Source organism: Atractosteus spatula, chromosome 1, assembly GCF_055471065.1.
Source record: "Atractosteus spatula isolate fAtrSpa1 chromosome 1, fAtrSpa1.hap1, whole genome shotgun sequence".
Taxonomy (NCBI): Eukaryota; Metazoa; Chordata; class Actinopteri; order Semionotiformes; family Lepisosteidae; genus Atractosteus; species Atractosteus spatula.
This window is the reverse complement of record NC_142706.1, coordinates 51260218-51287125: the sequence shown is the minus strand read 5'-3', so window position 1 is coordinate 51287125 and position 26908 is coordinate 51260218. Positions and strand designations below refer to the sequence as shown.

Here is a 26908-nt window from a genome sequence, read left to right as displayed (position 1 = left end):
CCAGTGCTGTTGCTTCACCGATGGTGGTCTGTTGTCATGGGCGCGTGTGGAGAATGAATTCACGTGGGATCCATTATTGAAAGTTTTATTTTTTAAAAAATAAAAAAATACCATAGAAGGTTGTTCTAGGCGTTTTCTCAGGATAGCACAGGACACAAGTACTGCGGGTGGTAGTCGGGAACTAATTGCACTGCACACACAGACACAAAAACAAACACACACAATCATACCAGGGCCAATGTTCCCAGAAACCAATTAACCTACCAGTAGGAGCCCAGGGCACCTGGGAGGAAGCCACATATGAACACACACAGACCATACAAACTCCATGTAGATAGCACCCCAGGAATTAAACCCAGGGCCCCAGTGCTGCAAGCCAAGAATGTAACCACTGTGCCACCATGCTGCCTGAGAAAGAGGATTGCAGTGTGCAAATTAACACGTTGGATAATTAAGCTCCATGGGAAAACGCTGATGAAAACAATTTGCAAGACCTATAGATCTGCCCACTAACAATACTGTACATCATTAAAAAGGCTATAATGCTTTAAACATACCTTCCATCCTGTCATCGTGGATGTGATGAAAGCTACAAAGTGTGCTCCTTCTGCCTTTTCAAAGGGATTAAAACTGACAACAATAACCCTGTAATATACTGGAACACAAATTTGACTATATCAGTCAATTCCAACTTCACGTGTCACTTGTTCTAATTCAGTATAGCAACTGAAAACCAATGTAAATCCAAATTACCGATGTTTAACTGTTGTACAGGGCTTCAGGCATGTAGCCGTTTCTTTAGTGTGGTGATCTGTCTCAATTCTCAAAGGTAACTGACTTAACCCAGAGTGGGAAGAGACTCACCTTGACTTCACATTTATTTAGGTATGGTGTGACTACTCATTGAATCATTCTGAATACCAAAATCAAATTGGTTATAGGTAATCTAGTATTAGGATGTTGGAATGTGCCGGGGAGTCTTCAGATTGCATCACTGGAACGATGTTATAGTGTTATGTTAATGGGATGCTCATAGGTTTACTTTTTTGCGCCTAGTGTTCTGACCTCTGGAACCAATTAAATGGGAACTGAAGTCCCAATTTCTCAGGCAGGTTATTAAATCTCGGTAACAAAATAAATGAATGGTATGGGAAAATTGTACAAATTTAGAATTAAGCAAAAAAACATGGACTGTGTGATTTCCATTTTGTCGCAAACGACCGGTCTCACCACAGGCGAGAGTGAGAGTTCGGGCAAATTGCAATGTGAAATGGCCCCTTCTGTTCACTGGTCACTGTAAAGTCTAATATAATGTAATGTACGAGCTAATAAATATAGGTTGTGCAGCAGACATTGTACCGCAGAAGTGTTCCAATGTGATCTGCATGCAGTTAACAAGCAAGTAGTATTTGTCAGCAAAATCGTCTCAAAGTTAAGAGCGATATTTCTATTGGATTAAAAGAGATGTATTCACAAACCTGCTTGTTTAAAATGTAATAAGGCGCATTCACATCACCGAATGTTTTTCCGCATTCTAAATCGCAGAATATGGAGCAGTGCATTCTGATTGAGCAGTCAATTACAAGGGAAGGTGTATCTAATAAAGTGGCCACTCAGTATACCATTGCAATGTTGTAAGGATTAGATCTTACCATGTCTTAAATAATTACAGCCAATGTTTTTAAGTGAACTATTAAAACTCAGGAAAATTCAGAAGGACCTGTTCAAAACCTCATCAGACTTTCACAAACACATGAAGATGTTCTGGAAGTGGAATGTACAGTGCAGTCCATATGTATTTGGACAGTGACACAATGTACTCCAGCACATTGGATTTGAAATAAAACAATGCCTATGAGGTTAAAGTGCAGAATGTCAGCTTTAATTCGAGGGTATTTACGACGATATTGGGTGAACCATATAGGAATCACAGCCCTTTCCATACATAGTCCCATACATGGGACATGGGATTCAGGTCGGGTGATTGACTTGGCCAGTCAAAAACATTCCACTTTTTGGCCCTGAAAAACTCCATAGTTGCTTTAGCAGTATGTTTGGGGTCATTCTCCTGCTGCAAGGTGAAGTGCCGTCCAATGAGTTTTGAAGCATTTGGTTGGACCTGAGCAGATAAGATGCTTCTGTACACTTCAGAATTCATCCTGCTGCTGGTGTCTGAATCTCTCACCGACCTTATTTTGCTTATGTTGGTATGTTCAGTAAAAGCTTTCCCCACTGTGTGGTTTCATGAGCGGTCCCCTTAAAAAAAACTACAACACCGAAACCACCTGGGTGACGCACAGCCACCGTTATATGCCAACGAACCCATTAAAAAGCAAATTGAGTGGAGAACCCCTCCCAATGGGATCTTTTTAATAAACCATTAAGTCAAGGCCTTGGTTCAATGTCTCATTAGAAACAGGATATCTCGTATCAACAATGTCCCAGTCACCATACTAGGGAACATCTAGGATTATGCTAACCATACTCAGGCTGTTAACATTTTATATTACTTTATGTGATTTACCTGTATGGAAACAACAAAAAATAAAATAATTACTACAATTTATAGTTTATTGAGTTTTTAAAAGAAACAACAGTACTATTCTTACAGTTTTTTAGCAAAGATGTAAAGATTTTGTGGAAAAAAGTACTGCATAATCCAAAGACTGCACACTACTACTCAAACAAATTTAACATGGTACTCATCAAAGCACTCAATGAAAACTACTTTTTTCTTCAGTCCTGGGATTCCTCATAGTGGGCATACCCACTGGCATAGGTCCTTCCAAGGTTGAGGTCAGAGAAGGGTTCAGATACCTCAGTATCAGACTCCTTGTCCTCCTCATCCTCCTCTTCGTCCTCCTCATCATCATCGTAGTCATCTCCATCCTCCTCTTCATAATCATTGTCTCCTCCAAGGCCCCCTCCTCCAGAGGCCAGGTTTTTCCAGTAGGCGTCATACCCGGAGGCTCCGTCTTCCGCTCCACTCTGACGGCCGAACTTCAAAGAGCGTGCTGGATTGGAAAGAAAGAGGCAGAGGTGCAGTTTAGAGAGACTCCGGCGATGCACTAATGGCCAGAAGGCTGCCAGAAAAAAAGAGGCTGAATAAAATTACATTTTTCACTGCCACAAGCAAATTGACATACGTGCTGTGGGGAACAGGGGCACAGCCATGGGATACCGAAACACGAGCTGCACACAACACCTGCCTCATTTGTTTGCCATTCCTTTTCATATAGGATACGCATGAAGGCTTGGCAGTCAATTGCACACAACCCTCTGACTGATGGAGTCTTTCACAAAAGGAGTGTCCATGTGTCCTCTGGTCCTAATTCTACTTCTATTGTTTCACTCTGGTTATAGGGTACAATGTTTAAAGATGAAGTCAATATAATCTGGTGGGATGATGGATAAGAGATGACCCCTCACATTTCTTGGGTCCCGATTTCAAAACATTCCTGGAGTGCCTCCTCTGTGGAGTTTGTTTTTCCCCATGTTTGAGTATGTTTCTCTTGGTGCTCTGTTTCCCTCCCACATTCTAATGACATTCCATCTTAGTTTTTTTAGCTTCTCTAATCTGTCCGCAACAGATCCCATCAAAGATTTAATCTTGTCTTGTGCCCTGTACTTCCGGAACAGGCTCCGGGCTGCCACAACCCTTACCAAGGACAGACAGCTTACTGGAATGATGCGATAGTTTCTGCTGACAGGTTCTAATGTTAATTCCATATATAAAACAACGTGTTTTAACAAGCACTCTTTAGAGAGCAAGAGCCACCTGATGCTCTTCCACATAACGCAGGAATTGTCATCCATACCGTCAACAAGAACAATTTAATAACTTTTTGCTCACACCAAATCTGAAAATCTGGTAAAACAGGAAAAGCAAGGTGGCGGCGCTTTCTGTGAGCAGTTTGTTATTTCTGGTAGGGCTCTCTTCTCCAGCAATATTGTGAGAACCAAACTGGGATTATGCCAATTACAGCAAACAGGTTGATCATTACAAAGTGATATGTTTTGCATTATATTTTCCTGTGTAAAAAGTTAAAACAATATTAAAATGTTTTGCGAAACACACCAAGATCTTTCTTGTTACAGTGCAATATTTGTTTTGTCTGAGTCAGTCAGCCCCTTAACTATTAGAATTTGATTTATGCACATCCTGTACAAAAATAACACATTATGGTAGTAAATTGCAGCTATTCTTTTCACTCGGACCTATGCAGTACCGTATTTAATCAAGATTAAGCACAGGAAGAGACACTGCTGTTTGTATAAGACCAAATTCATAATTAATTTATTAATAACATGCTGTCTGTCACATTTCCTGCCATAGGTATCATTCCAAATCAAGAGCATACCACGTTAAGAAGAACCTAATCTATAGCAGCATAAAAAAAGGTTTGCGGAGGGTCTTAATGAATGGGTACACAATAATGCAACCACAACAAACACTACAAAAATACCTAATATTGTAGTTTTCTTGTATCCGTTAATAAAAATTAACAATTTATTAAATTTATATAACCAAACCAGGGTACATTTTCTGCATTGGTAATGCTAAAAAATGTAGTAGCGCTGCTACTGAGTGACTACAGGTCAGTAGCTTCCCCTAAATGCCTGACTCCCCAGTCAGGAAACTGACTTTGCCCTTAACCACTACTCTATGTCACTGCCCCTAAATCCCCAAAATGTGATAATCTCTTCTGTACATTAAACGTATGGTAGGAGCAGAACTCTAGTTCTAAACCATACCCCTGTCTATAACCCTAGGGTTAAAGGCATCATCCTTAACAGCATGTTAATTGTTATTAGTTATTAATGGATACCTAAACAGTGTTACCAACCTAAAAGCTTTATGCGTTCCAGAAGCAAAATCCACTTTTTAAAAATGGGTACTAGTTATAACATTGTTTTTTCATTTACGTAGTCACAAATTATTACTTGGCTGAAGCACTAAGATCCAAATCACTAAGATCATATAGCGATAATATAATGAAGATATATGAAAACGCATACTGTAACAGATCACCCTAAAACCTTTTTTTCCCCAAACATAAAAACATTTTTAAATAATTTTTTACAAATATTACACAGGACAATCACTTTACTGGACAGTTACTCATGATTTTTAATTCCCATTTTAGATTACATGAGTAACTTCTTGTTTATTTTTCTTACAAAAGAAAGATGCTTCACAAGGAAGCAGATGAAAGTACACTTACTGGACATGCTGAGATCTTTGGTTTCCTGTGTTTCATGGCCACACTTTGGGCAGGGTGGAGCTTTTCCTTTCTCTTGCTTAAAAACTTTACTGCGAGCATGATCATCACAGTAGCAAGCCTGTAGAGGAAAATATTGCAAGGTCTTAAAAGCATGTGCAATGCCAAGAGAGCTGTGATACAGTACACCGTGTTAAAAAGTGTTTTGGCAGAAAAAACATTTGTCGAAATGAAATGTATTGTTCATACCTTGCAACGAAGGCAAGAGTGTTGCCCTAAACGATTGCAGGAAATGCCTGGAACAGAAGCAAATGCAAGATTAATATACTGAGCCCTAGCCAAACATTCCTGGTAGAGTGGTGAGAATAAATGAAACTTGTTTTTTAACGACATTTAGTTTATGCCAAATAGGACTTTGCACTGTGCAATGTTATGATGAGTAGGATATAACATTAAGATTTAAAGAAAGATTCACTCCAAGACATTTTTGCTCTTACGTCAGCAGGGGTATAAAGAATTCTGCCACACACTGTCTGTCCCAACTTCCCACTGAAATACACATAATTATAGAACTACAATGTTCCAGGAATACAGGAACAGTTGCTTTTGTATATGAATCAAGTGGTCAGTTTTTCCTCCTTATGTCTTGAAGTCACCTGTTCATCTTTGGTTTCTTCATTAAACTGTGTACTTGATTTAAACAGAGACTATAACTAGTAATTAGTGTCCCAAGAGTCTGGCACACCTACCGTGCAGTTTAATGTGCTCAGACTGTTGCAAACATTTATGTTTGCGGCTAAGGAACAAAGTACAACTCCTCCGGATAACACTGCTAAATTTTTCATCACATTTAATGTAGGACCTGTAAGGAATGCAAATCACTGAGGTTGCTACACCTACGCTTTGGCATGAGAATGAAGGCTTTCCTTTCCAAGAAAAAGAAAGTTAGTTATACATGACCTATTTAAGATTTTATGCCCTGGCAATTAAACTGCAGCCTAACTTATGGTGCCAATAGGAGATTCCTAAGGTTAATCTGAATATTAAACATTAAACTAAATCACCCACACTTAAATGTTTCTGCCTCCAGCACTTGACAGCTGGCCTGGTGTTCAAACTGATCGTCTTCGCACAGGAAATTCTGACAGAAGGAGCATCGGAATATCCTTCCTCCTATGGGGAATAGAAATGGTGAATAATAATGCCACTCTTACACAGGAAAATAAGCAACAAGGGCTTTCAAAGTCGTACTACATATTTATACATTTCATGCAATTCAATATAGTAAGTGTACACAATATGCACATTAAGATCAATTTCACTCTGAATCCTACAGTATCAATTTTAAAGGCAGCGGTGATATGCTGTTCTTCTCTCTTCTCTATCAGGATGGAGAATCTAGTCTACCACTCTCGCCTGGTTATCTCCAACTGCTCACTGCAGTTTCAGGCTGTGGCTCTATCTTCACCCATTTCATTTCTATCCATGAGTTTCCACCAGAAAGTGTCAAGACCCCTTCTTTACTCTACAATTGGTCCAATGGCTCTCCAATCTCCTCTTGTGCTTTTGTCATCCTGCGCATGACTGGATTCCTCTCCTTTTGCTCGTGTGCCAGTACTTCCTGAATCTCGAACTGGCTCTCGGACAGCTTCACCTGGCTGTACTGACAACACCGCAGACTCACCTTTGCTTTGTTCTATTCATCTTTATCCTCCTCTTACGATACGACCTTTCCACATGCCTCCTATTCTCCTTTATCACAAATCTCTTTAATCTGATTCCTTTTTTTCCTGCTCCCAACACATCTTCCTGGTAATGCTCCATATCCTTGCAAACAACTGTTTAAAAAGACCATTCTTTCCTCATTGTGCTGTCTTTCTGCTTAAGATCTAGTTCTATCAAGACACTCCTTGTATCTCTGTCATCTATCCTCTTTTAGAATCTTGGAATTTGCTTTTGAAATTCCCTTTTCTTTTCCCTGGGAAGCCAGCTCTTTAGCTGGCCCACCAATAATTCTAGGTCCCTTGTCTTGATTATAGCAATTTTCACCAGCCTGTATACTTGGATATTAAGTTTCTTCTCTCTTCCTATATACCCTCTGATCCTTTTCACCCTTCTGTATCAACTCCAGTTGTGCTTTCCTTTGTCTCCCTTCCAGTCAGAGACATAAACTCCACTGGCAGAACCACACTGTCCCACTGCCTCCTTATACCAAACCTCATCTGTTTGTACTACACAAATCAGACCATGTGCTCCTTTCTGTTTATTACTGTATGCTGTGCATAACTACTGTTACAATTTGTATATATGTAAAACATATTGTAAAACATTGTAAAACTTATTACTTTTACAATGAGATTCTTGCTACGTAAATATTTGTTCTGCACAATGCAAACTAAACAGTTTTTCTTTACACTATTAAACATCACCAAGTAAAGCAATATTCTTAGAGTTTAAGAATGTATGTTATCATTAAATACAGACACAAAGGAAACAAATACTTGTCTAAAAAAAAAGCGACAAACGAATACCTTTTGATCCTCAGTTATATATTTGGAACGGCAGACATTCTTTTTGAGGCGGAATTAAAACATTTTGGTGTTTAAATACATACACACACCAGTAACAGGTTTCCCTCACTGAACGTGGGAACTGTGCTCCTGGAAATGCTTGCACTTGATAAATGCTCGAGTACAAGAGAAATGGGGGGTTACGTTCCCATGTTAATCTCATCCACAGCTAATATAACTCGTAGTTTTCTCTGTAAAATTACAAATGCAATAGCGTGAACTACAAATTCATATTTGTTATGAATTAATATTATGAATGTAATATTAATACGTTAAAAAACATTTTACCTTGAATCCATTTTTTTTCAGAAATAGCAAAAAAATGAACATAAGAGAGCGCTGAAATGAAGCATGCTGACTAACGAGAACTACTGAAGGCCTACTGTAGCTGGGTGGAAAGCTGCTGCTGTGCCGAACAAGGGAGAGAGGAAATTCGCAACAACACAGTGAATTTTCAAAAGCTTCCATAGGCGGATTAGAGTGGGGGCAAGAGATTCCTGCAGATGGGAGGGACAGGTACTCAACCCATGAATGAGCAAATTCCACAGTTGGCGAAGGAAACTGTAGCTTGATTTATTCGGCCTAAAAAATGAATTGATGTTGTCAATTACCATGCTCCCAAACTCCTCTTTCACATTCAATGCAGTCTGCATCAGAAAGCGGGCAGATGCAGGCGTGTGTGCTCAGACACTTCTTCCCATGGCAAACCCAAGCCTCACAGAAGTCACAGATTGCCCCCTAGTGGTGAAAAGTATATATATATTAACCTTTTACCTACAATCCAAATCATACTTAAAACAGTATGCTCAACACAAAAAACAAAAGCAGTTTTTTTTAAATGGGTACTAGTTACAACTGTTTTTTCATTTAAGTAATCACAAATGATTACTTGGCTGAAGCACTAAGATCATATAGCGATAATATAATGAAGGTATATGAAAATGCATACTGTAACACATCACCCTAAAACCTTTTTATCACTTTCTATTGTGTGAGATCTTCTCGTCTTAAAATACTGTGATAATTCCTGTCTTTGTGGTGAAGAAGTTTCAAACAGGTTGAGACATTCATCACAAGGTGGTGTTATATTGTATGGGAGAAAGAATAATGCTGTTTCCCTCAGTGAAGTGTCAACCAAAGCACAGAGGGTGAGTTTTTTTTCTGTATGAATTCTATTTCAATGACGGATAGTTAAAGGCTCAAAAAATTAAATGCAACCTATCTGTTCAGATTATAGTACTAAGAAAATATTACCCAAATGCATACTGACCTGGCACAACCTAAGAAAATACATCCATCGGCAATGGAAAGTTCATGAACTTTTACGGGCAATTACTTCCACTATATCCAGCAATTTCAATTTCACTAGTTGTTCACAGACCTCTTATTTCAGTGAGATAAGACCACTGAGTGGGTCCCACAAGAAAATTATCCCTTTAGTTCATAGGTATTAGCCAGATTAAAAATTAACATGACCAATAAAAGTTTCAGCATACAGTTAGAAAACACAGGGAAGAAAATATGACTTATAACTAGACACTGCTTTACTCCCTCTCAACCACAATAACTTTTGTAAGAGCATAATCCTAGAAGAACCAGGGCCAGAGGTCAATGCTGTGTTCATTGTATAGTGAGTGGCACATTTCCTGTACTGACATGAATGAACAGAATATAGGCCAATATCTACCCTAGTATCTTTATAAATGTTTCTTTGAACAATTTTAAAAAGCAATTATTTGACTTACACGCTGCTGAATAAAAAATAACTACCATCTGATTAACATCCAATCATCATCATTACCACATTACAAAATGCACCAGTTTGGTAATTTATTCATATTAAGTCTAAAATCTTACCACCATTGCCAGACCAGTGCTGTGTATCCCTGGATGTTTAATCACACAGTCGGATGACTTCATCATACATTTAGTCTTTCCTATTAAAGACAAACATCAAGCGACCAGAAAGAATTAGACAAATGTGCAATACTGAGGAAAAAGCATCTGAAACCATTGCTAAAGTTTGTATTGTTTCATTCAGTGAGTTTTGAGACACCGAATACGAATTACAACGTACCACCTGCAACCTTAAGATTAGTATTTTTTATCTTCATACCAAAAAAGAAAATTAAAACGACCCCGGACTCTCACACTACCAGTTATTTAGAATTTGATGTCGCCCCCCCCCCTCCATCAGAAAAAGCAAGTGTAAATATTCAAAGGGGATAAATCTTTAACAGGCTTCTACAGTAGGTCAGGAGATTTAAAAACGGCACATAGTCACCCAAGTCTATTCTTTTGTTTCTGTAAATGTCTTTCAAACGGACTTTTAAATCTTACAATTCTCCGACATGTTATACCATTTTATTTGTGAAAAGAACTTACCACACTGGGCACACATTGGCAACTTTTGCACCGAACTACAAAAGTAGCAAAAGGCTCTGTTTTTCTGTCGTCTGATCATATCAATGAAAAAGAAAAGGAGATTTAAATTCTTTCAATCTTTCAATACAATTGGCCTGTATATATTAATTTTACTAGATACCAAGCCTTGAGGATACAAACTAAGAAAAAATACTGTGGTATAAGCCTGCTCCAATAGTTTATGCTCACATTAAACAATTCTGAAAATGCATTATAATGATAATCAAACAAGGAAACCCCCAGTGTCCTCACATTTTTTAGATTAATTACCATCTTTATACTGTCTGTATGGCACATACTAAAAAATGCATAGAAAACAATTTAGGCCTGACTGAGATCAGCAATTATTTTGCTGTTATAACAGTATGATATATTATTTCATAAAGCATGAATTTAATGAAAATGTCATAAGGGTTTTTAGGTTTACTGTGAGGGAAGGTTCATTTTTAATAGTATGGGGAATTGACTGCACTAAAACATGTAAACCAGTACTTACCTTTGACACTTGTCACATTCCTGCAAAATAAAATTGGAATACTAAGAAAAATCTTTTAACAAAAGATTTAGATATTAGATATTCCATTACAGTAACCTATATACTATATTGTCACTCTCCCTTTAAATAACATTTATATGGAGCAGTTAATATTCAGTGACAAAATACATTTATGTATAACAAACACTTCAGTCATTAAAATACTACCTATAAAACAACATAGATCAGATTCATAGTTCAGAATAAATGTTTTAATAAGACCTTTAATATATAGAACAGCATGAGAGTGAGACACACCATAGAAGAGTTGCAGGGCTGTTTGGCCACATCAACGTGTTCCCTGTTGGCGCGGCTCTGCTTTTCTCGTTCCCTACGGTTTTCAGCCTTCTTACGAGCCCCTGTCTTCTTCTTTGGCATTTTTTTAGCCCAGATTAGAACACAAAAACCGTTCAATTATCCCTGTTTTGAAAAATGTAATTCCATTAGTGGGCATAACTTAGTTTAAACACACAAAAAACATTTACCATCTATGGAGTCACAGAAATATGTACAATGATCAGTTCACTAGACGTTTTGCACAATGATTTGCCACAAACAACAACCACATCTATTTAAACAACCTCAGAGTAAGCGACACAAAGTCCAGAAATGGGCAGAATTGGTATGTTACTTTTAATTAAATTTTGTTACGAGAAGACTCTGTTGCCACTCGGCTACTACATAAAGCAAAACGTCTTCGGCATTGCTAGAGTGAATATGAAAAATATCTAATTTCATACCAAGCAACTGATCCAACAGTATGTGATATTATGGTATTACTGTTAAAACGACTAAACTTTCTTTGTAATCCTCTACAGTACGTTTGTTTAGAAAACCTAAACAAATTGTCTTAGAAGTGTAATCCTCCCTGTACTTCTTCTTGGCCAATTTACAAACTAAATACCCACAAAATTGATTGTAGGATTTGATTGTTCATTTTTGGTGGTTAAATAATAATAATGGTGAAAGTATTCTACACCGGTGAACAGCCCCAAACGACACTGGCGAGAATAATTACAATGGTAGCCGATTAATGATTTTCCCTTTTAATATGTACTTACATTTTTTTTTTTGCTTTAATCACCATTATCTTAAAAAATGCCTAAATGAAACTCCAGTGAATTTTCGGATTTCGGGCGGGGAGCTCGGTGTAGCCCCACCAAATACTTTCCAACCAAAATAGATTGTATACATATTCCTTTATACTGAGCACAGCTACGTGAAAGATAAAAGAGGTAAAAGAAAACACGTCATACAGTATATGAAGCCCATATAAAAATACCTCAATCCTGCTCTTACAGCTTCTGCTCTTCTTGGGGAAGTGCCACTAAAAGGAAATTGCGTCATGACCAGGAGGCTGATCAGTCCGATCTGCTAACTCGACACGCTTAACATTAGTTCCCACGGCGGCGAACACAATCACATCTCGACCGGGCTGTAGAGGGTTACTTTACTGTAACAGGTTCACACCGAGTGAGCCTTTTTACAAAAAACTAAAAAGTATTCTCAAATTTCCCTTGCAGTGTTTCTGGTTTATATAAAAGATAACTAAACGCAATTTGAAGACACAAGTGCAATCATTAGCTTATGACTCACTGCAGATACTTAAACAACATACTTCCATAAAAAACAGATTTGAAAAAAGTTATAATGTTTAGTTTTCATTAATCTTTTAAACATTTTCTTAGCAAAACTACAACTATTTTAGTTACGCGCATGCAGGTGGCGCCAGAGAGGGCGCTTTTCACTGGAGTGAGATTGTTTGAAAAAAGGCAAAAGACGCCATCTTGTGGTGACGTATAGCAGCTAAAATAAAGTCAATTTGTGTATACTGTATTTATAGAAAGTTAAATAAATGGCCTTGCACCAGAACAGACACACCGCTTCGTTTAATAAGTCTAGCGTGTGCAATGGCCATGTACATTAACGCCTGTACCCTCTTGACACCCATGATTTCAAGAGTGGGGCAAACGTTTAAAATACATAAAGTACAGAATATAACACTGTGAAGTAGCATCCACGCAATTAATAAATAATGTATCAGTAATGCCAGTTTCACACAATCCCTAAATAAATTAACAGTAACAGATTAGTTTCGGGGATTTTGGTTGTACATCTTGTACACGTGTCGATTCTGAAACTTTAACTTGTCCCGCGGTGCATAACCAATGCCAGTTACGGTCCTGTGTACGTGCCTGTAACATAGCCTGTAGCGTAAAATTCTCCATGGTGATGTTTATGTCGTTTCAATAAACACAAAACATAACTTTATGTACCTATCCTAGCACTGTTCCCTTAGAAATACGTTTTTAATGAATAACCCCTTACATGACCTGAAGTTTGACTGTCGTACTGAACGAGAACAGTTCATAAAATTCAAATGTAACGTATGGCCAACACGTTGTCTTTTAATTTGTTTTAATCTGATTTTAATTTTAAACCACTGTGAACATTCATTCTCGTACAGTTGATCTATCAGCTGCACGCTGGGGCTGCCAGTCAGTTTAACCTCCTCCCAACAGTGACTCCCCCCACTCGACACGGCCCTCCTTTCACTCCACTTGATGGCGCTCCTTTGTTAGCCTTTCCCAATTCACAGAGCAGAACGGGCCAGGCACATTGACAGCAGCAACGACATCATAAAAGCGCCTCCTGCAACCGCCAGCCCAGAAACAACATCTCCTTTAACAGCCTAGGCTTACATTTTATTCGTAGGAGAGACCTGGGATCGCTAAAAGCGTACGAGAGACTCTGCGGGGACGCGTCGCTGCAGAAACGAGCAGCTTTTAGCCAGGAATTCTCGGGGGAAGAAATCACAGAGCGACAACAGAAAACAAATCGAGGCTGACTGGCGGCGGGAGGCAGAGGAGCTCGGCAGAGGGGAACATTGGAGACCTCCGAATTAATATGGCAATGTCCCTCATCCAAGCCTGCCGCAGTCTGGCTCTCTCAACATGGCTGCTCTCCTTTTGTTTTGTGCATTTGCTTTGCCTGGACTTTACGGTGGCGGAAAAGGAGGAATGGTACACCGCTTTCGTAAACATCACCTACCTGGATCCCGCGACTTCGGAGATCAAAACGGAGAAAACCGAGTGCGGTCGCTACGGCGAGCACTCTTTAAAACAGGATGCCAAGGGGTTGGTGGTGATGCCCTCGTCTTTGCACGACAGGCAGGCTTGCGACCCCAACACTAAATTCACTGTCCCCCCAAACGCCAACACCTGGATAGCTCTAATAACTAGAGGTAACTGCACTTTCAAGGAAAAAATTCGTCACGCTGCAAACCAAAACGCGTCTGCCGTGGTCATATTTAACGTGGGCTCCGGCAATGCCAACGAAACGATCACAATGCCCCATCCTGGTAAGTACTGGGTATCTCCTTATCTAGGTGTTAAATTGGTGGTGTTTTGGAATAGGAGTAAAACTTAAACCTGGAGCCACAGACAGGACTATTAACGCAACAAGCAACATCACCTGTTGTTCGTGTTAAGATCTCAGGAACGACAAGTCTCCACTTCGAGTAGTACGCATGATTAGAATTAAGCTTTCTTCAAGGCAGTTTGTTTTCAAGAAAGATATCTTTCTACTACTGGGGTCTTAGCTCTATGAAAAAATGACGGATGCAAGAAGTTGTCCACTAAAGACTTTTTTTGTACAAGGTAGAGTATCACTAGTTTCACTGCTAGTATTAACATGAAAAGCACGCATTATATGTTTTAAAAAGTCCCTAGTTAAACGTTTCAATTTAATTCATTATGTGTTGTGCTTCATTTTTATGTTTTTACACACAGCAAGAAATGTTGGCAGGTAATAATTCACTCACAAACAAAATTCCTTTGTGATCAGACGAATGTTCAACGTTTTTCTGCAAATTTATACATCTCACTGATTTTTCACTGCTGCCTGTCACATAGGTAGAACATGTATGATTAACGCCATCGGCGACAATTGTTCTGGCAGTTGTTTTTGTCTGGTCTTCTTTAACGTGATTTTTACAGAGAAAGATAGTCTTTGGGTGTAAAAAGCATTCTCCTGGTAAACGTGTACAGAAATATGATCTAAGTTACAACAACAACGTTGAGAAAGGGGCAATGTGTTTTTAGTTTGAGGTAATTTTGTTTGAACACGGCAATTACAATGCCACGTTACTAGTCTGCGGAATATTTTGCGTGTATTTATTACAATTGATAAAGGGACTCACAGGCCTCTGATGTAAACGGACAGTGGCATATGGGCTATAACTTAGTGCTAAAGGGTGCTGTTGTATTGCGAAGGTCTTCAGTCTTATAGAAACAAAGCACACTTAGTGATTTTTATGGTGGTATATCTATACATGTAAATTGTGGATAACATTGTAATCTAGTAGATTTTCATCATAGCTCATGAAGAGCTCTGCCATGTAGGACAGATATGTTTTTTCTGATGGTGTGATCCAGATTTTGGCAGTTTGGTTGTTTTTTTCCCTCAGGCCTGCCTTAGCTGTGGGAAGAGGGCTTGTGTTTAGCAGCTGCTTGCTGTGGCACTTTTAGATATAATCAGTGGGATTCAGAATGGGGTATCGACTCTGTGTATCTGCCCCATGTAGTGTCTTCAGTTGGGTGGTAGGTTTGAAGAAGCAGGAATGTAGCAAGTGTCTGTTCTGGAATTGTCTTTTGAAGATCTGGAGAGCTGCTGATAACGCATCTGCCAGGATACAGGCATCCCTTAATGAAAACCAGGTCAGACTTTCTTATATCCCAAATTGCTCCTCACACAATTACACATTACTCATTGAGCTGGGATGGAAGAAGGCTTCCTGAAATTCTTAACCAGACTTTTTCCACACTCTTTTGTGTACATTCTGTCAAGATGGCTTGAACTGAATCTTATCAGGTAGAATATGTCTTCCAAAATTCACATGAATTACAACAGACTTAAGGACCTTGAAGTTTAGGGAGAATCCAGTGAAGAAAAACAAGGATAAACGATAAGGTCTTCATCTTAATTGGTTAATTATGTTGATTAAGTTTTATTAATTAATCAGTATGTAAATTGAACTATTATAACACCATGGTCAAGTGGATGAACTAACTCTTGGCACGTCCCTTCTGAAAGGCTGCTGACCCCTGGGCAAGGACCTCTAGTGTGTAGCACAGGTCAGTGGGGGGGTCTGCTCCAGCAGAGAGAAATGTGGAAGTGCTGTTCTGATGGCCGGCAGAAGCAAAATGTGAACTTTTTTATTAAAAAAAACTATACACGAAAATCCAGTTGTTTTTTTTTTGCACGCTCATTTTACCATAGGAGAGCGATATTGTAAAAAATGTTGAAATCTATCGTGAAAGGAGGCAGTGTCCAAGTTTTGCCTGGGTTCTTACTATGACACTGTAGTTAGTGGTAGCCCTAACCATGACACCGCACAATTTAAAATAATGAATTGTGGTGTGTGTGGAGAGAATGAGGTGTGTGCAAAAACCTGCAGCTAATTTGTTTATGCTGTGCTCTTCAGCATTGACTGGATCAGCATCACCTCTGTGTCTCCTAATGTAAATAAATAACTCATTCAGCAAGGCTTGTTTTAAGAAAGTGAAGTTCCAGGAAGGCTGAATCTGATGAATTCGAAGCTCACTTCGATGCCCTTGCTTGGCTTCCTCATGCTGACACCGCTGCGTCTCAAAGCAGTGACTTCTTCACAGATCTTCTTCCTCTATTTTGGTTCACTGACCACAGGAAACTCCGGGCTCTGTCAAAATGTGAATGAAAGATGGTGTGTGGTTTCGTGTCTTATAACAGCTGTAAATGAAGTGTAGTTCGGGTAATGTTGCAAACAATGATATGTCCTCCATATTTCAATTTCTGTGCAATTGTTCTTTGAGGCTCAAGTATGAACACACTACTCTAATTTTAAAATTAAGAAGGGAAGTGGAAGGGTTGTAAAAAATGCAATCTAAATGTGAAGCACAGCAAGTCTGAAACGGTCTTAGCCTCTCTTCATCCAAAATAAATTAACAAAGTAGTGAGGGCTAATTCATTACAGTTCCAATAGCTATTAGCTAGTCAATTACCATCACTACAGAGAGATCCTAGCTTGAGCCACCTTACCTTGGCCTGTGTTTATGGACAGACAGATATCGTCATTGTGTAGATTTCCAATGCAGTGAACCAACTTACTGTTACTGCTCCTGACCCCTGCACTGTTCTTTCTTTAAAATGCATCCGTACATTTAGTTAACTTAAGGTAACTCAGCTTTCACAGACACAACATGGCTGTCTTTCATTTTCTCAAACAAAAATTAGGTTTTCTCTTTTCAGAATTTTCACATTTCGGGATGGATGGTGCTTTCTCCTTATCTTAATTCTTTTACAGCAAATCTAACTGAACTGTAATCTAAAGCCTCCTGGGAAGGTCTGTGTGAAATTCCTGGTGGATACTGCAGCAAGTTTCCAGCCTTGAACTTTGCATGTTTTGAAGTAAGGTGGGAAAAAGTCGAGAAAAAATGAAATGTTTAATTAAAAGGATTCTGTGATGAAAGGGATGATTTTCGGTTTTGCACTGGATTTTTAAGTATCCACATTTTGGCCAAAGAATGGTCTATTAACGTTCAAGTTCAAGTTCTATAGAAGGTTTCCCAAAAGAAAATAACCTAATTAAATGTAGTTCATGACATATTAGAAGACTTTGAAGTGAACTCACTTATCCTTTATGTTGTGAAGTAACTTGTATGTTCCTGAACTTTCTCTTGTCAAGGTTTGTCCCCCCAGCCTACTGTCTAGTTTATTGTGCTGAACCGCAGGTGAAATGCCTGGTGTTCTGACAGCAGATTTCAGCTGTCACATTGCATTCCTCGGTTGAAGTTTCCAGTGTGAAATTTACTAATTACGTAGCCTTTAGAATTTCTCTATTAATATTTCATTGAAGGCTACTGTCTAAGAGGATTAAATGGTTTGGATTGTTTAACTAGCAGATTCCTCATTAGATTCCCCATTTCAAAGCAGAAGCACTTGATTGGCGTTCAGTCTCAGCCACAGTAATTCTTCGGCAAGCCATTTCTGTTAGTTCCAATGCATGTAGAAACGTGAAGACAATCATTCAGTTTCAAAGGATATGTTGAGGAACAAATTAAATGTTTTTATTGACAGTTGTATCATTTCTTGGTCAAAACCTGGTGCTTATACCAACGTAGCTCTCAACTAGCCGATTCAGTTGAAAATTAGACCTGTACTGTTAACAATGAACAGTTTTGCTGGTACAATGTTCAAATCCTAATAAAAGGTGAATATTTTGCTGCTAAGAAGGGATATCCTTCTCAAATATGGTTAGGTTTGTGTGGTGATGTTGTTTACTTCCATTTTTGGTTAACATTTATTATTTATAGCAGCTGTGTTTTCTTACTGTTATGCTGTCTAGGTGAATTGATAGCTGATCAATTTCTCAGTTGGCCTCATGTTCTTAAAACTGGATAAAATGGGACATATCTGATTTCCTAATATCGCCTCCTCACGTCCATCCTTTACATGATTCTGTGGTGTATAGTCAGACAGCAGAAACCATCGACTTCGCAGGGCCTTTGGTTGAAGGCTTCATTTAAAAACCACTCATGTGAAGAGTGAGGAGATTACCGGATTTGCCTAATACTCTGACAGTGCTCGGAAACGGCGTTACAGTACAGTATCTGTGAAGGCTTTCAAGTAAGGCAGACCATCAGGTGGCAATGTACAGTAATTCTCTGTTGCTGCATTTCATTCTGTCGGCTTCATATGAAGACTTTTGAGTTCAGTTAGACAAAAAAGCAATTTTATATTATCTCCTTGTTGCCGTTTGGAATCCAGCATATATTTCAAATGATTTATTCCTGTGGAATTTTGCTCCTTTTTCACTGCACAAATACATATTCAGGTATTCAGAAATGACGAGAGCAGGAGCAGGAAGATATCATTTTTCTAAAGTGATGAATCAGCATTTTGCATTTAAATTGTTAATTTTGTTGGCCTGGAGTGTCATGTGCAGTCAAATACCCACAATGTGGGCTTTGGTGACGGTGAGCTCATAGAGCCACTGCATTCTCTGAGGAACACTTTTATAACTCTTCAGCAGCTTACAGTTACTTTACTGGTCTAGTGATTTTGTATTTGTATTTGTATTTGTAGGTTCTTTTGATCAAAACCTAAGTGCTCAGACTGAACTCTGGGAGGGAGGCATTAAAATATCAAATACTGCAAAGATAAATTAAGAACTAAAACATTGATGACAGAAGAAGTCACTCCCTTCGCTATGACAAGCCCAGATTAGTTCAGGTGTACAGAATTACTTTCGCAAGTCATACAATTAGTTGAACACTATAGGTGGTAGAGGTTCATATTATCTTATTGTTGTTTGGAATCCAAACTCTGTTAGTAGTAATGGTTGTTTATATGATTTCAGAATAAAACATGGAGAACATTGAGTATGGTGAATTCCGTCATTAAGAAGTGAAAGGTGTATCATACCACCCAGATGTTACCTAGATTAGGCTGTCCCTCCACACCGAGCAATCAGGCAAGGAACAAAGTACTAGCAAATCCCCTACATCAGTCAGAACTCAATTCTAACCCCAATATAATCTTTTACTCCAAACCTATTTTCATCTTTTACCTATTATTTAGGTCCATTTCTACATTTTCTACAGTAAAAAAAAAGGTGTCGTGTGTTTTGTAGTTATTCATGTCAGGCAGATAAGTTCCGTTAAGAATTTTTCTAATTTGCAAAGTGGTAAAGGGTGAAATGACGGAAGGGTAGTTTGGTATAAAGCTGTTTTAAACCTCTTATGTGTTTGCTTCTAAACAAAAGCTTTTGGGTCACAATAATTAGTGAAATTAGTGACCATTTTGAACTCAAGCTACATGGTAAAACAAAGTAGTGTTTGATCTGTTTCCCAGGTAGTCTCCCACCGAGGCACTGGCCAGGCTCACACCTGCTGAGCTTCTGTGGGTTGCCAGTTGAGTTGCAGGGTGTTGTATAGGCAGGTCATATTTTGAACCAACCATATGTCCTGTTGGTTTGGTTTGGGTAATACTGAATATTACATTAGTGTTTCATTTACATTTTTGGAATGCTGGGAGTTTTTATGGAAATTAATCTCCATTAGTTCATGTGGCTTCTCTCCTGCTGTAATGGCCTCCTCCCAGCTCGCAGAGAGAGACGGCGGCTCGGTGTGATTGGATATCTTCAATCTTCCCTATCTCTCCGGCCTTGTGATGAATTAGCTTCCTGTCCGGAGGGAAAGCACTCTTGTTCTCAGTCCCATTTTGTGCCCAGAGCTTCTGGAATGCGCTCCGTGTAGCTGCAGCCTTGACCAAGATGGACCAGTTCATGAGAATGCATGGATCAGATTGCAACACTATATCATTTTATCTTAGCTGGCTGTAGCCTTAGCTTCAGGCAAGCTTTAAGTACACAAGAATTTACATACAAGAGCAGGGCATTCGGTCTGTCTTAATTAATGAAGTGTGTATGCACGCTGCTTTGCTGTTCTGTGAATTTATAGAACCGTTAGAAAACTAGTTGTTGACTATATAACATAAAGCAAAATGAACAAGGATGATTCAAGGATCTTACTAAAATGTTAAGGCTGTTCATTTTCATGTCAGTCATTGTCTGTTCCTGCAATTTTGCTTTACAGAAAGGCTTCTTGAAATGAATTCACCACCTTGATATGTTCAGACATGCTTTCAGTCACTGGAACGAAAAATAAAAATCTGACTAAACCCCAAGGAAGAAAGCAGTAGAGTTTAAACAGATTTTAATATCCTCTCCCACAAAGTTCTGTTTTTCCTTTTTTGACCTTGAGTCTTGCAAAAAAAGCCGTTATAAGCTGGGTGTAAACATTGAACCCAAAGTACATTTGCAACAGGTTGAAAACATTTTCATCATCGGTTTTGATGAAGGGGAGTTTGAAATGAACTGATATGAAGGAGGCTTATGCTAGCTTGTGTATTTACTGGTAATAAACAGCCATTTTGGTGTAACACACCAGGAAAAGAAGACAGAAAATAGATGGAATCCAAAGTATTTTTTTACTTAAATTCGTTCCACTGGGATGAGACTGTTAAAATATATGGGGTGTATTCTATTACCCCCTTGAAACAGCTTAAGATTGATCTGTGGAGATATCTACTGTATTTTATTTTCCATTATTCTTCCTTAATGAGTGAACTACCCAAAATGTGACAGGAGTCTGTTTTAAAATTGGATTTCTTCAGGATGAAATACCACTTAGTGACAGCAGTGAAAAGAAAATGACAAGGTTTATACTCACTGTTAAATCCTCTGATATCGCACATCGCACTCATCACTCTTAACAGAAAAAGGAAAAAGCTACTCATGGTAAGGATAGTTGAAGAGCAGATTCTGTTTCTTTGGAAAGATTCACAGAAACAAGTCAAAAAGAGATATTCCTTGCTGTTAGTGTTTCACAGAATATAGGACTGATGAAGGAACTATGTTGTTTAACAGAAAAGGAAGTGTGTTTATGTTTTGAAATCAATTGTAAGGATGGAATTACCCAAGAATAAAATGTTACTTTTGTCATGCTTAGTAGTCTAGTGATCACAAATACAGTTTACTGTACTGAAAAACAAAATATTTGTTTGGACCTGCTGTACATTCCAGCAGTGATAGTTGAACACGTGTGCCTGAACATGTTAATGATAGGATTCATTTCAAGTAGTAGATAGTTCTTAAGTTGCTTTTATAATGGCAATTAGAAGACCTAGGGGATGCAAAAAGATTGGGGAAGGTAGTTAGGCTGTGCTGCAGCTTCCAGGTTCATTGAAAGACGATTTTAAATCATTGCAGGAATTTAGATCATAAAGTAGCCAAATCCTTTTTACGACTTGCCTGTGTCACCATGGAGAATACAGCTGGGGAGGAGCTTTTAGCAACAGCCTGAACCAATGGCAACTCGGCATGCTAAACCCTGCTCACTGTACATCAGGCATATCAGGCACTGAGAGGTGAGAAAGAGGTAGAATGAGTCTGCAACAGAGGTAGACTCAGAGCCAAATGCATAAACAGTATATAGGTGGGTAAGAAGGCTCCACAGCCAAAATGTTGTGTTTTCTTTCTTCTCTTTTCAGCATGGAATAAACATTACTTGTTCCTAAACAGTATAATATAATTAAAATCATCCTTGCTTCATACTGAGTCTGTCTCGCAAAGATTCTCTTTGCCTTAACTTTAATGCAGTCCATGTAAACCCACTGGCTGACTTATATGAAACGAGGAATATTAAAAGACAAATGCTCAAAGAGCTTTAGTTTGCTCTTTACTGGGAAATTGAAAAAATCAAACCGCTTCACTGCACATTGTGCTGTCCTGATGCTTTTCTGATTGTGACCTTAAACAAACCAAGGCAATACTGTTTGTACAGTACATCATGTACGAATGGGTTTATGGTCGTAATACAGAACATGACCAGTCAGTCGTGCTAATGAGAAGTCTTTGTACACCTTGCGAGTTTGTGGCTGCTGTTCCACACAAATGTCCTTAAATGTTGTTCGCATAACAGGTTCTATTGAAAAATCATTAATTTCAGGAATTCCTAGAAATGCTGTTGAGGTTCTCTGAACATCCTGGGGTGTCCAAGGAAGTTTGAGCATGTACTTTTACAAATCTGTTATTGTGTCAATTGTGCATTTTTTGGGATTTAATGAAAATTAACACTTTAATTTAACAAGTTAAATAAAATATTTAATTGCATCTATTGGGAAGTACTGTGAGAGTTATGCATTCTGGTGATTGTGTCGTAATGTGCCTCAATTTAACACTTTATTTCTTTCTTTCTAAGTTATATATTCTAAGCTATATATTAGCAGGCTATTGGAATGAATTTCGATGCTGAATCATGGCCCAACAATTTGTTTGGTATGTTAATGTTGTGGGCCCCCATGTTGTGGTGTCAAATTGGTTAACTTTTGTAGGCGTAAGCATGAAAACTGATTTCTGTACTTGCGAGGAGTGCATTGGCATGAGTTCCTCTTCCCAGAAAGAACTGCTCTCACTAAATCGATTTGGAATTGGTAATCCATGTTGAAATTGGTTGTGCTATTTTTTGTTGTGCTGCTTGTTTCCTCAGCGGGAGAGAAGCTGCTTGAGCCAGAGAGAACGGTCAGTGTGGTTGGTAGTCTGTGTAAGGAGGAGGGTGTATGTGACGGGGATGTGTGGACACTGACTGACCGTTGTCTCAGTAGGCGCCAAACATTAATTCATCCGCCTGACCTTGGCATAACCTTGGTGGATTACTCTCCGTAATCTCTCAGTGCTGCTACTGTTTATCCATTTGGGTAATTAGATGTGAGACACTGGGCATGAATAATCAGAGAAAAATTACACTCATTTATGCTTCTTAGAAGAACAGGGAGCAGTAGCTTTCACTAATGTGCAAGAAAATAAGGTCCTGCTGGAAGCCAACCCACCACCCAGCTGTCTAGCCCAGAGCTTCCTTTTCCAACTGTACTGTAACTTGATTGGCATGAACTAGGTTTTCCATCACTCTGGTCACTGTTATTTATCTGATTTGTTTGTATTGCCATTCATGTTAAGGGCTTTTGCCAAGAGCAGCTGCAGAAATCCTATATAATAGCTTTTATCATAAAGCATACGTCTATGCAGGATTTCTGCTTGTCAGAAGCAATTTAGAACTCCCCCTTTTACAAATAATTCATAGGTTCAGCAGATTGTATTCCTATAACTGCTAAATCTCGCGTGTTGTTTTTTTGTTCTTCAGATCTCTTGTTAGTACCATGTTTCAGTGCTAGTGTGTCACTAACATACATCTTGTTCACAAGCCAGCAACTTTATCATCTGTAGAAACGAAGCTTTGAAATGAATCCTTATGGATCAGTGATAAAAGGTCTGTAACACTGCCTGGGCTGGTACAGAAAATGCAGGTATATTTTTTTGTGACCTTTCAAGTGCAATATGAGAAATCATGAAATATAGATCATCAACAAAAGAGTTTTTTAGATGTACATAAGTAATTGTTTATAGACCTAATTAACACACAGGTTCTTCAGTATAGAGACGGTTGTGTTCAATCTGGCAATATTCATGGGTACTGTTCCAAAAAGAGAGAAGGTGGTATCACTTGTATTTCTCACATGAGAAGGCACACAGTTTTTGTGAATTTTAAAGATCTTTGAAATAAGTCCTTTCTTTAAGGTTCTGTAAGAGCTGTAATGCTCTTAGCAAGAAACTCTTAGAAAAGCAAGGTCTGTATTATAGTTTAAATTGTTCACAGGAGAATAGAAACCACAAACGATTGACACTTGTGAAGAGACTTTGTCACTGGCTGGGTAAAAACGACAGTGCGGAATCTGGCTTCAAAAAGAAACTAGCGGTATAGTTCTCCTTTTATTCTTTAAAAAAAGCAACTAAGACAAATTCTTCACTGGTTCGTTTCACTCTGACTGACAATTGGTCAGTCGTTCTGTTTCTGTTCTCTGTCTTGCTGCAGAGTTCTCTGGTGTGAGTCCTCTCCCCATCTTTCTCTTCCTGACTCCCTGCCTGACCCCTTGTGCACTGTTGGGGAAAATAGAGTATAGTAATGCTGGCTGATTTTTTTTTAAATAATGAAGTAGATTCGATTTTTTTTTGTTATTTGTGAAGTGAGGCTATTATCTACTATAAGGATGTGGTGAGGACTAGTTTAAGGTTAAATATGTCTAAATGTGTTAAACCCTAAAATACTTACTTTTTCACCAGACTAGCTCACACACCTGCTGCAAAGGGATCACACGTCTCGATAAGGGAGGAGCACACCTGTCAAGTACTGGCACCATAAGTCATGGCAGCTGCCTCCGCTTAGATGGTAATTAGCTGCCTGTCACTGAACTGTTGACATTGTACCCACAGAGCACTGATAGGGAAAATCATCATATACTCAAGAGGTTATCTTGATTTTCTGTTGTAACGGGACTGTGCATTTGTGCTGGGCAGATCACGCATTTTCTTCTTCGTCAGTAAGGATTGATCAGCTGATGGCTGTTTTTGAATTTAAGCTTGCTTTTTTGAGCTTATTGTCCGACTGCAAACTTGGATTGAGCGTTGAAGGTTTTTAATGTAATATAACCTGAAAGATGAGTGTACTTTTGATCGTGATTAATTTATTGCAAGCATCATTCAGCTAACCCATTGTGGATGTTTCTTTTGGTATGAATTCAAAAACAGTTGCACTTCACATGCATTTTTTGTCTTGCGTAATGTTTATTAAATCCTAAAAGTTTTAAAGCATTTTCTGCTACCCCTCTTTTTTTCCTTTTCATTATTTGAACTTATGATGCTTATCAATAAGATAGCAAGCATTTGGGAACATAAAGTCAACAGCGAAACACCAGCTGCATTAACAAAAACCGGTTATGTCAGGTTCGAAGATGAAATGAAGAGCTGATAGGGAAACTATGTAAAGCATGAACGGTATGCTAACTGTTGCAAACAATGTGCCATTTGAAGTGGAGGTTCCAGTGTGATGTTGGGGAAGCAGTGTCCTGGCACTTGTAGTGATTGATGGCAGCCTGTTTGCATGGTGCTTCATTGATCCAGTCCTGGGACCTCACATTTAGCTCCCCTTGATTAGTCCTGTGGGCTAATCTGATGGGACAGCATTCAGCAGTACAGTGTCAAATCCTCATTTTGCTGGTGTACTGGTATCTTTTTATGAGATGAGATGAAGTTTTGCCTTGACTGCCCCACTCTCCAGACATGAGCCGCATTGAACCTGGGTGGACAATGTGTTGCCTATGTTATGTTTGTTCAGTAAGATATCGGTGCACTTTCTTAAAAAAACACGAGAACGTTCCTTATAATAACTTTGTAAATTTGTTGCAGTTATAGATGACTAGTGAACTTTTGGCCTATATGAAAGCTTTTCTTTTTGTTTAGTATTAAGGTTTTGTTATTTCAAGGCCTCTTTTGAGTCTTCTTTGGTTTCCCAGCTTTGTAGTATGAAATCTGGTTTGTGTGTGTGCCTTGTTTCCACATGGACTGATTTCCACACCATTGACTGAACAGTGGTGATGAACACTACACATGATGTTCAGACCTGGCCTAGAACATTAACAGTCATGTCTTGAAACTGCTTATCACAGGCTTATTTACATGAAGGAGGGATAAAACCAAACGGAGCCCACATCCTCTGTAGGATCTGAAGTACTTTGTCTCCTAGTGTAAGAGATGAAGTGTGGTATGTCATTGACTCCCCGAGCACCCCTAGACTAACCGCTTAGAAAGCAATAGAAGGTAAAGTGACAGCAGTATCAGCTCTTGCTGCAGTCAGGACATTACATTCATTTGAAGGTTTTATGGGGAAAGGAGTGGAGCATTTTCATAAACATTGAGCTAACTTTTTATTCTATTTGAACTTCAAATATTATTCTACACCTCATTGAGTGCATAGCCAGTAACAGTGCTCGTGTGTTTACATTCCCTCCACTTCATGTGGAATTATTTGCTGTTTAGCAGTTTCAGCTGTGAACGCTATTGTGGGTAGATTGCTGTACGTGCGTAGGCTGTCAATTCAGACATCTCTCTTCAAGGAACCTTTTTTAAAGAACAAATATTATCCTTCTGTCTTTTATGATTTTGAATTTTGCGAATCTCAAAAGAGAAAGAAAGTTACAGAATGTTTTATATAACCCATTTTTTTCAGAATTTATATTGCAGCTGTGCCAGCTGTGTCTGCGGTCTAGTTTAAATATTGACTGGGATTGATATTGGTGCTTATCTGAGTTGATTTAGAGTTTGTAAGGGTCACAGTTGCTGACCTTGCAGGTGTCCCAGAGAGCATGTGTATCTTCAGGATTTCCAGTTATCTATAAAAAGGTAGCACCTGAACAGTTGGAAGAAGCTGGACAATTTGTCCATTTTAACCAATAATGTCCAGATGGACTGAAAACCTGTAGCCAAATCGGACCTCCTGGGAATGAAATGGGGATGTCTGGCCTAAAGAGACATTTTTGTTGTTTAATATATACTGTTCATCTACATCTAGCTCCAAGGCAGTACATTGCAAGTTCATTTAGCTTTAAGGTGACATAATATTGAAATAAATGTAACATGAGACGTTTGCAAGAATCCTGGAAGCTCACAAAACTGTTTCTCTGATTCCTGAGCTCAAACCGTGTGACTCCTGTAGCTGTTGGGTACT

At 38.7% G+C, this 26908-nt stretch overlaps 2 protein-coding genes across 2 annotated transcripts in view; one reads left to right on the top strand and one right to left on the bottom strand.

Annotated features, from left to right (window-relative positions):
* Positions 1–2553: 2553 nt before the first annotated feature.
* noazfp (nucleolar atypical zinc finger) lies at positions 2554–12094 on the bottom strand. The gene is made up of 10 exons (XM_088910003.1): positions 12034–12094; positions 11010–11171; positions 10713–10732; positions 10178–10248; positions 9650–9729; positions 8404–8530; positions 6291–6395; positions 5472–5518; positions 5226–5343; positions 2554–3014 (listed from the first exon to the last, which is right to left on the bottom strand). Exons 2-10 carry the CDS (start codon positions 11127–11129, stop codon positions 2737–2739), a joined length of 966 nt encoding a protein of 321 aa, XP_088766129.1. The 5' UTR covers positions 11130–11171; positions 12034–12094; the 3' UTR covers positions 2554–2736.
* A 1211-nt stretch (positions 12095–13305) lies between these two features.
* Positions 13306–26908, top strand: part of rnf150a (ring finger protein 150a) — a 77937-nt gene continuing 64334 nt past the window's right edge. Inside the window, exon 1 of the mRNA XM_088909990.1 lies at positions 13306–14112. Coding sequence (XP_088766116.1) covers positions 13659–14112 — 454 coding nt within the window. The 5' untranslated portion in view covers positions 13306–13658. The remainder of the gene's footprint in view (positions 14113–26908) is intronic.

Excerpts from the sequence above, each read along its gene's own strand:
- noazfp (XM_088910003.1), bottom strand. The coding sequence starts at position 11,129 with ATGCCAAAGAAGAAGACAGGGGCTCGTAAGAAGGCTGAAAACCGTAGG. Across the intron at positions 8,531-9,649 it reads GCACTGGTCTGGCAATGGTG|GGGGCAATCTGTGACTTCTG; the intron begins GTAAGATTTTAG and ends TTTCACCACTAG. Across the intron at positions 6,396-8,403 it reads AAGAGGAGTTTGGGAGCATG|GAGGAAGGATATTCCGATGC; the intron begins GTAATTGACAAC and ends TATTCCCCATAG.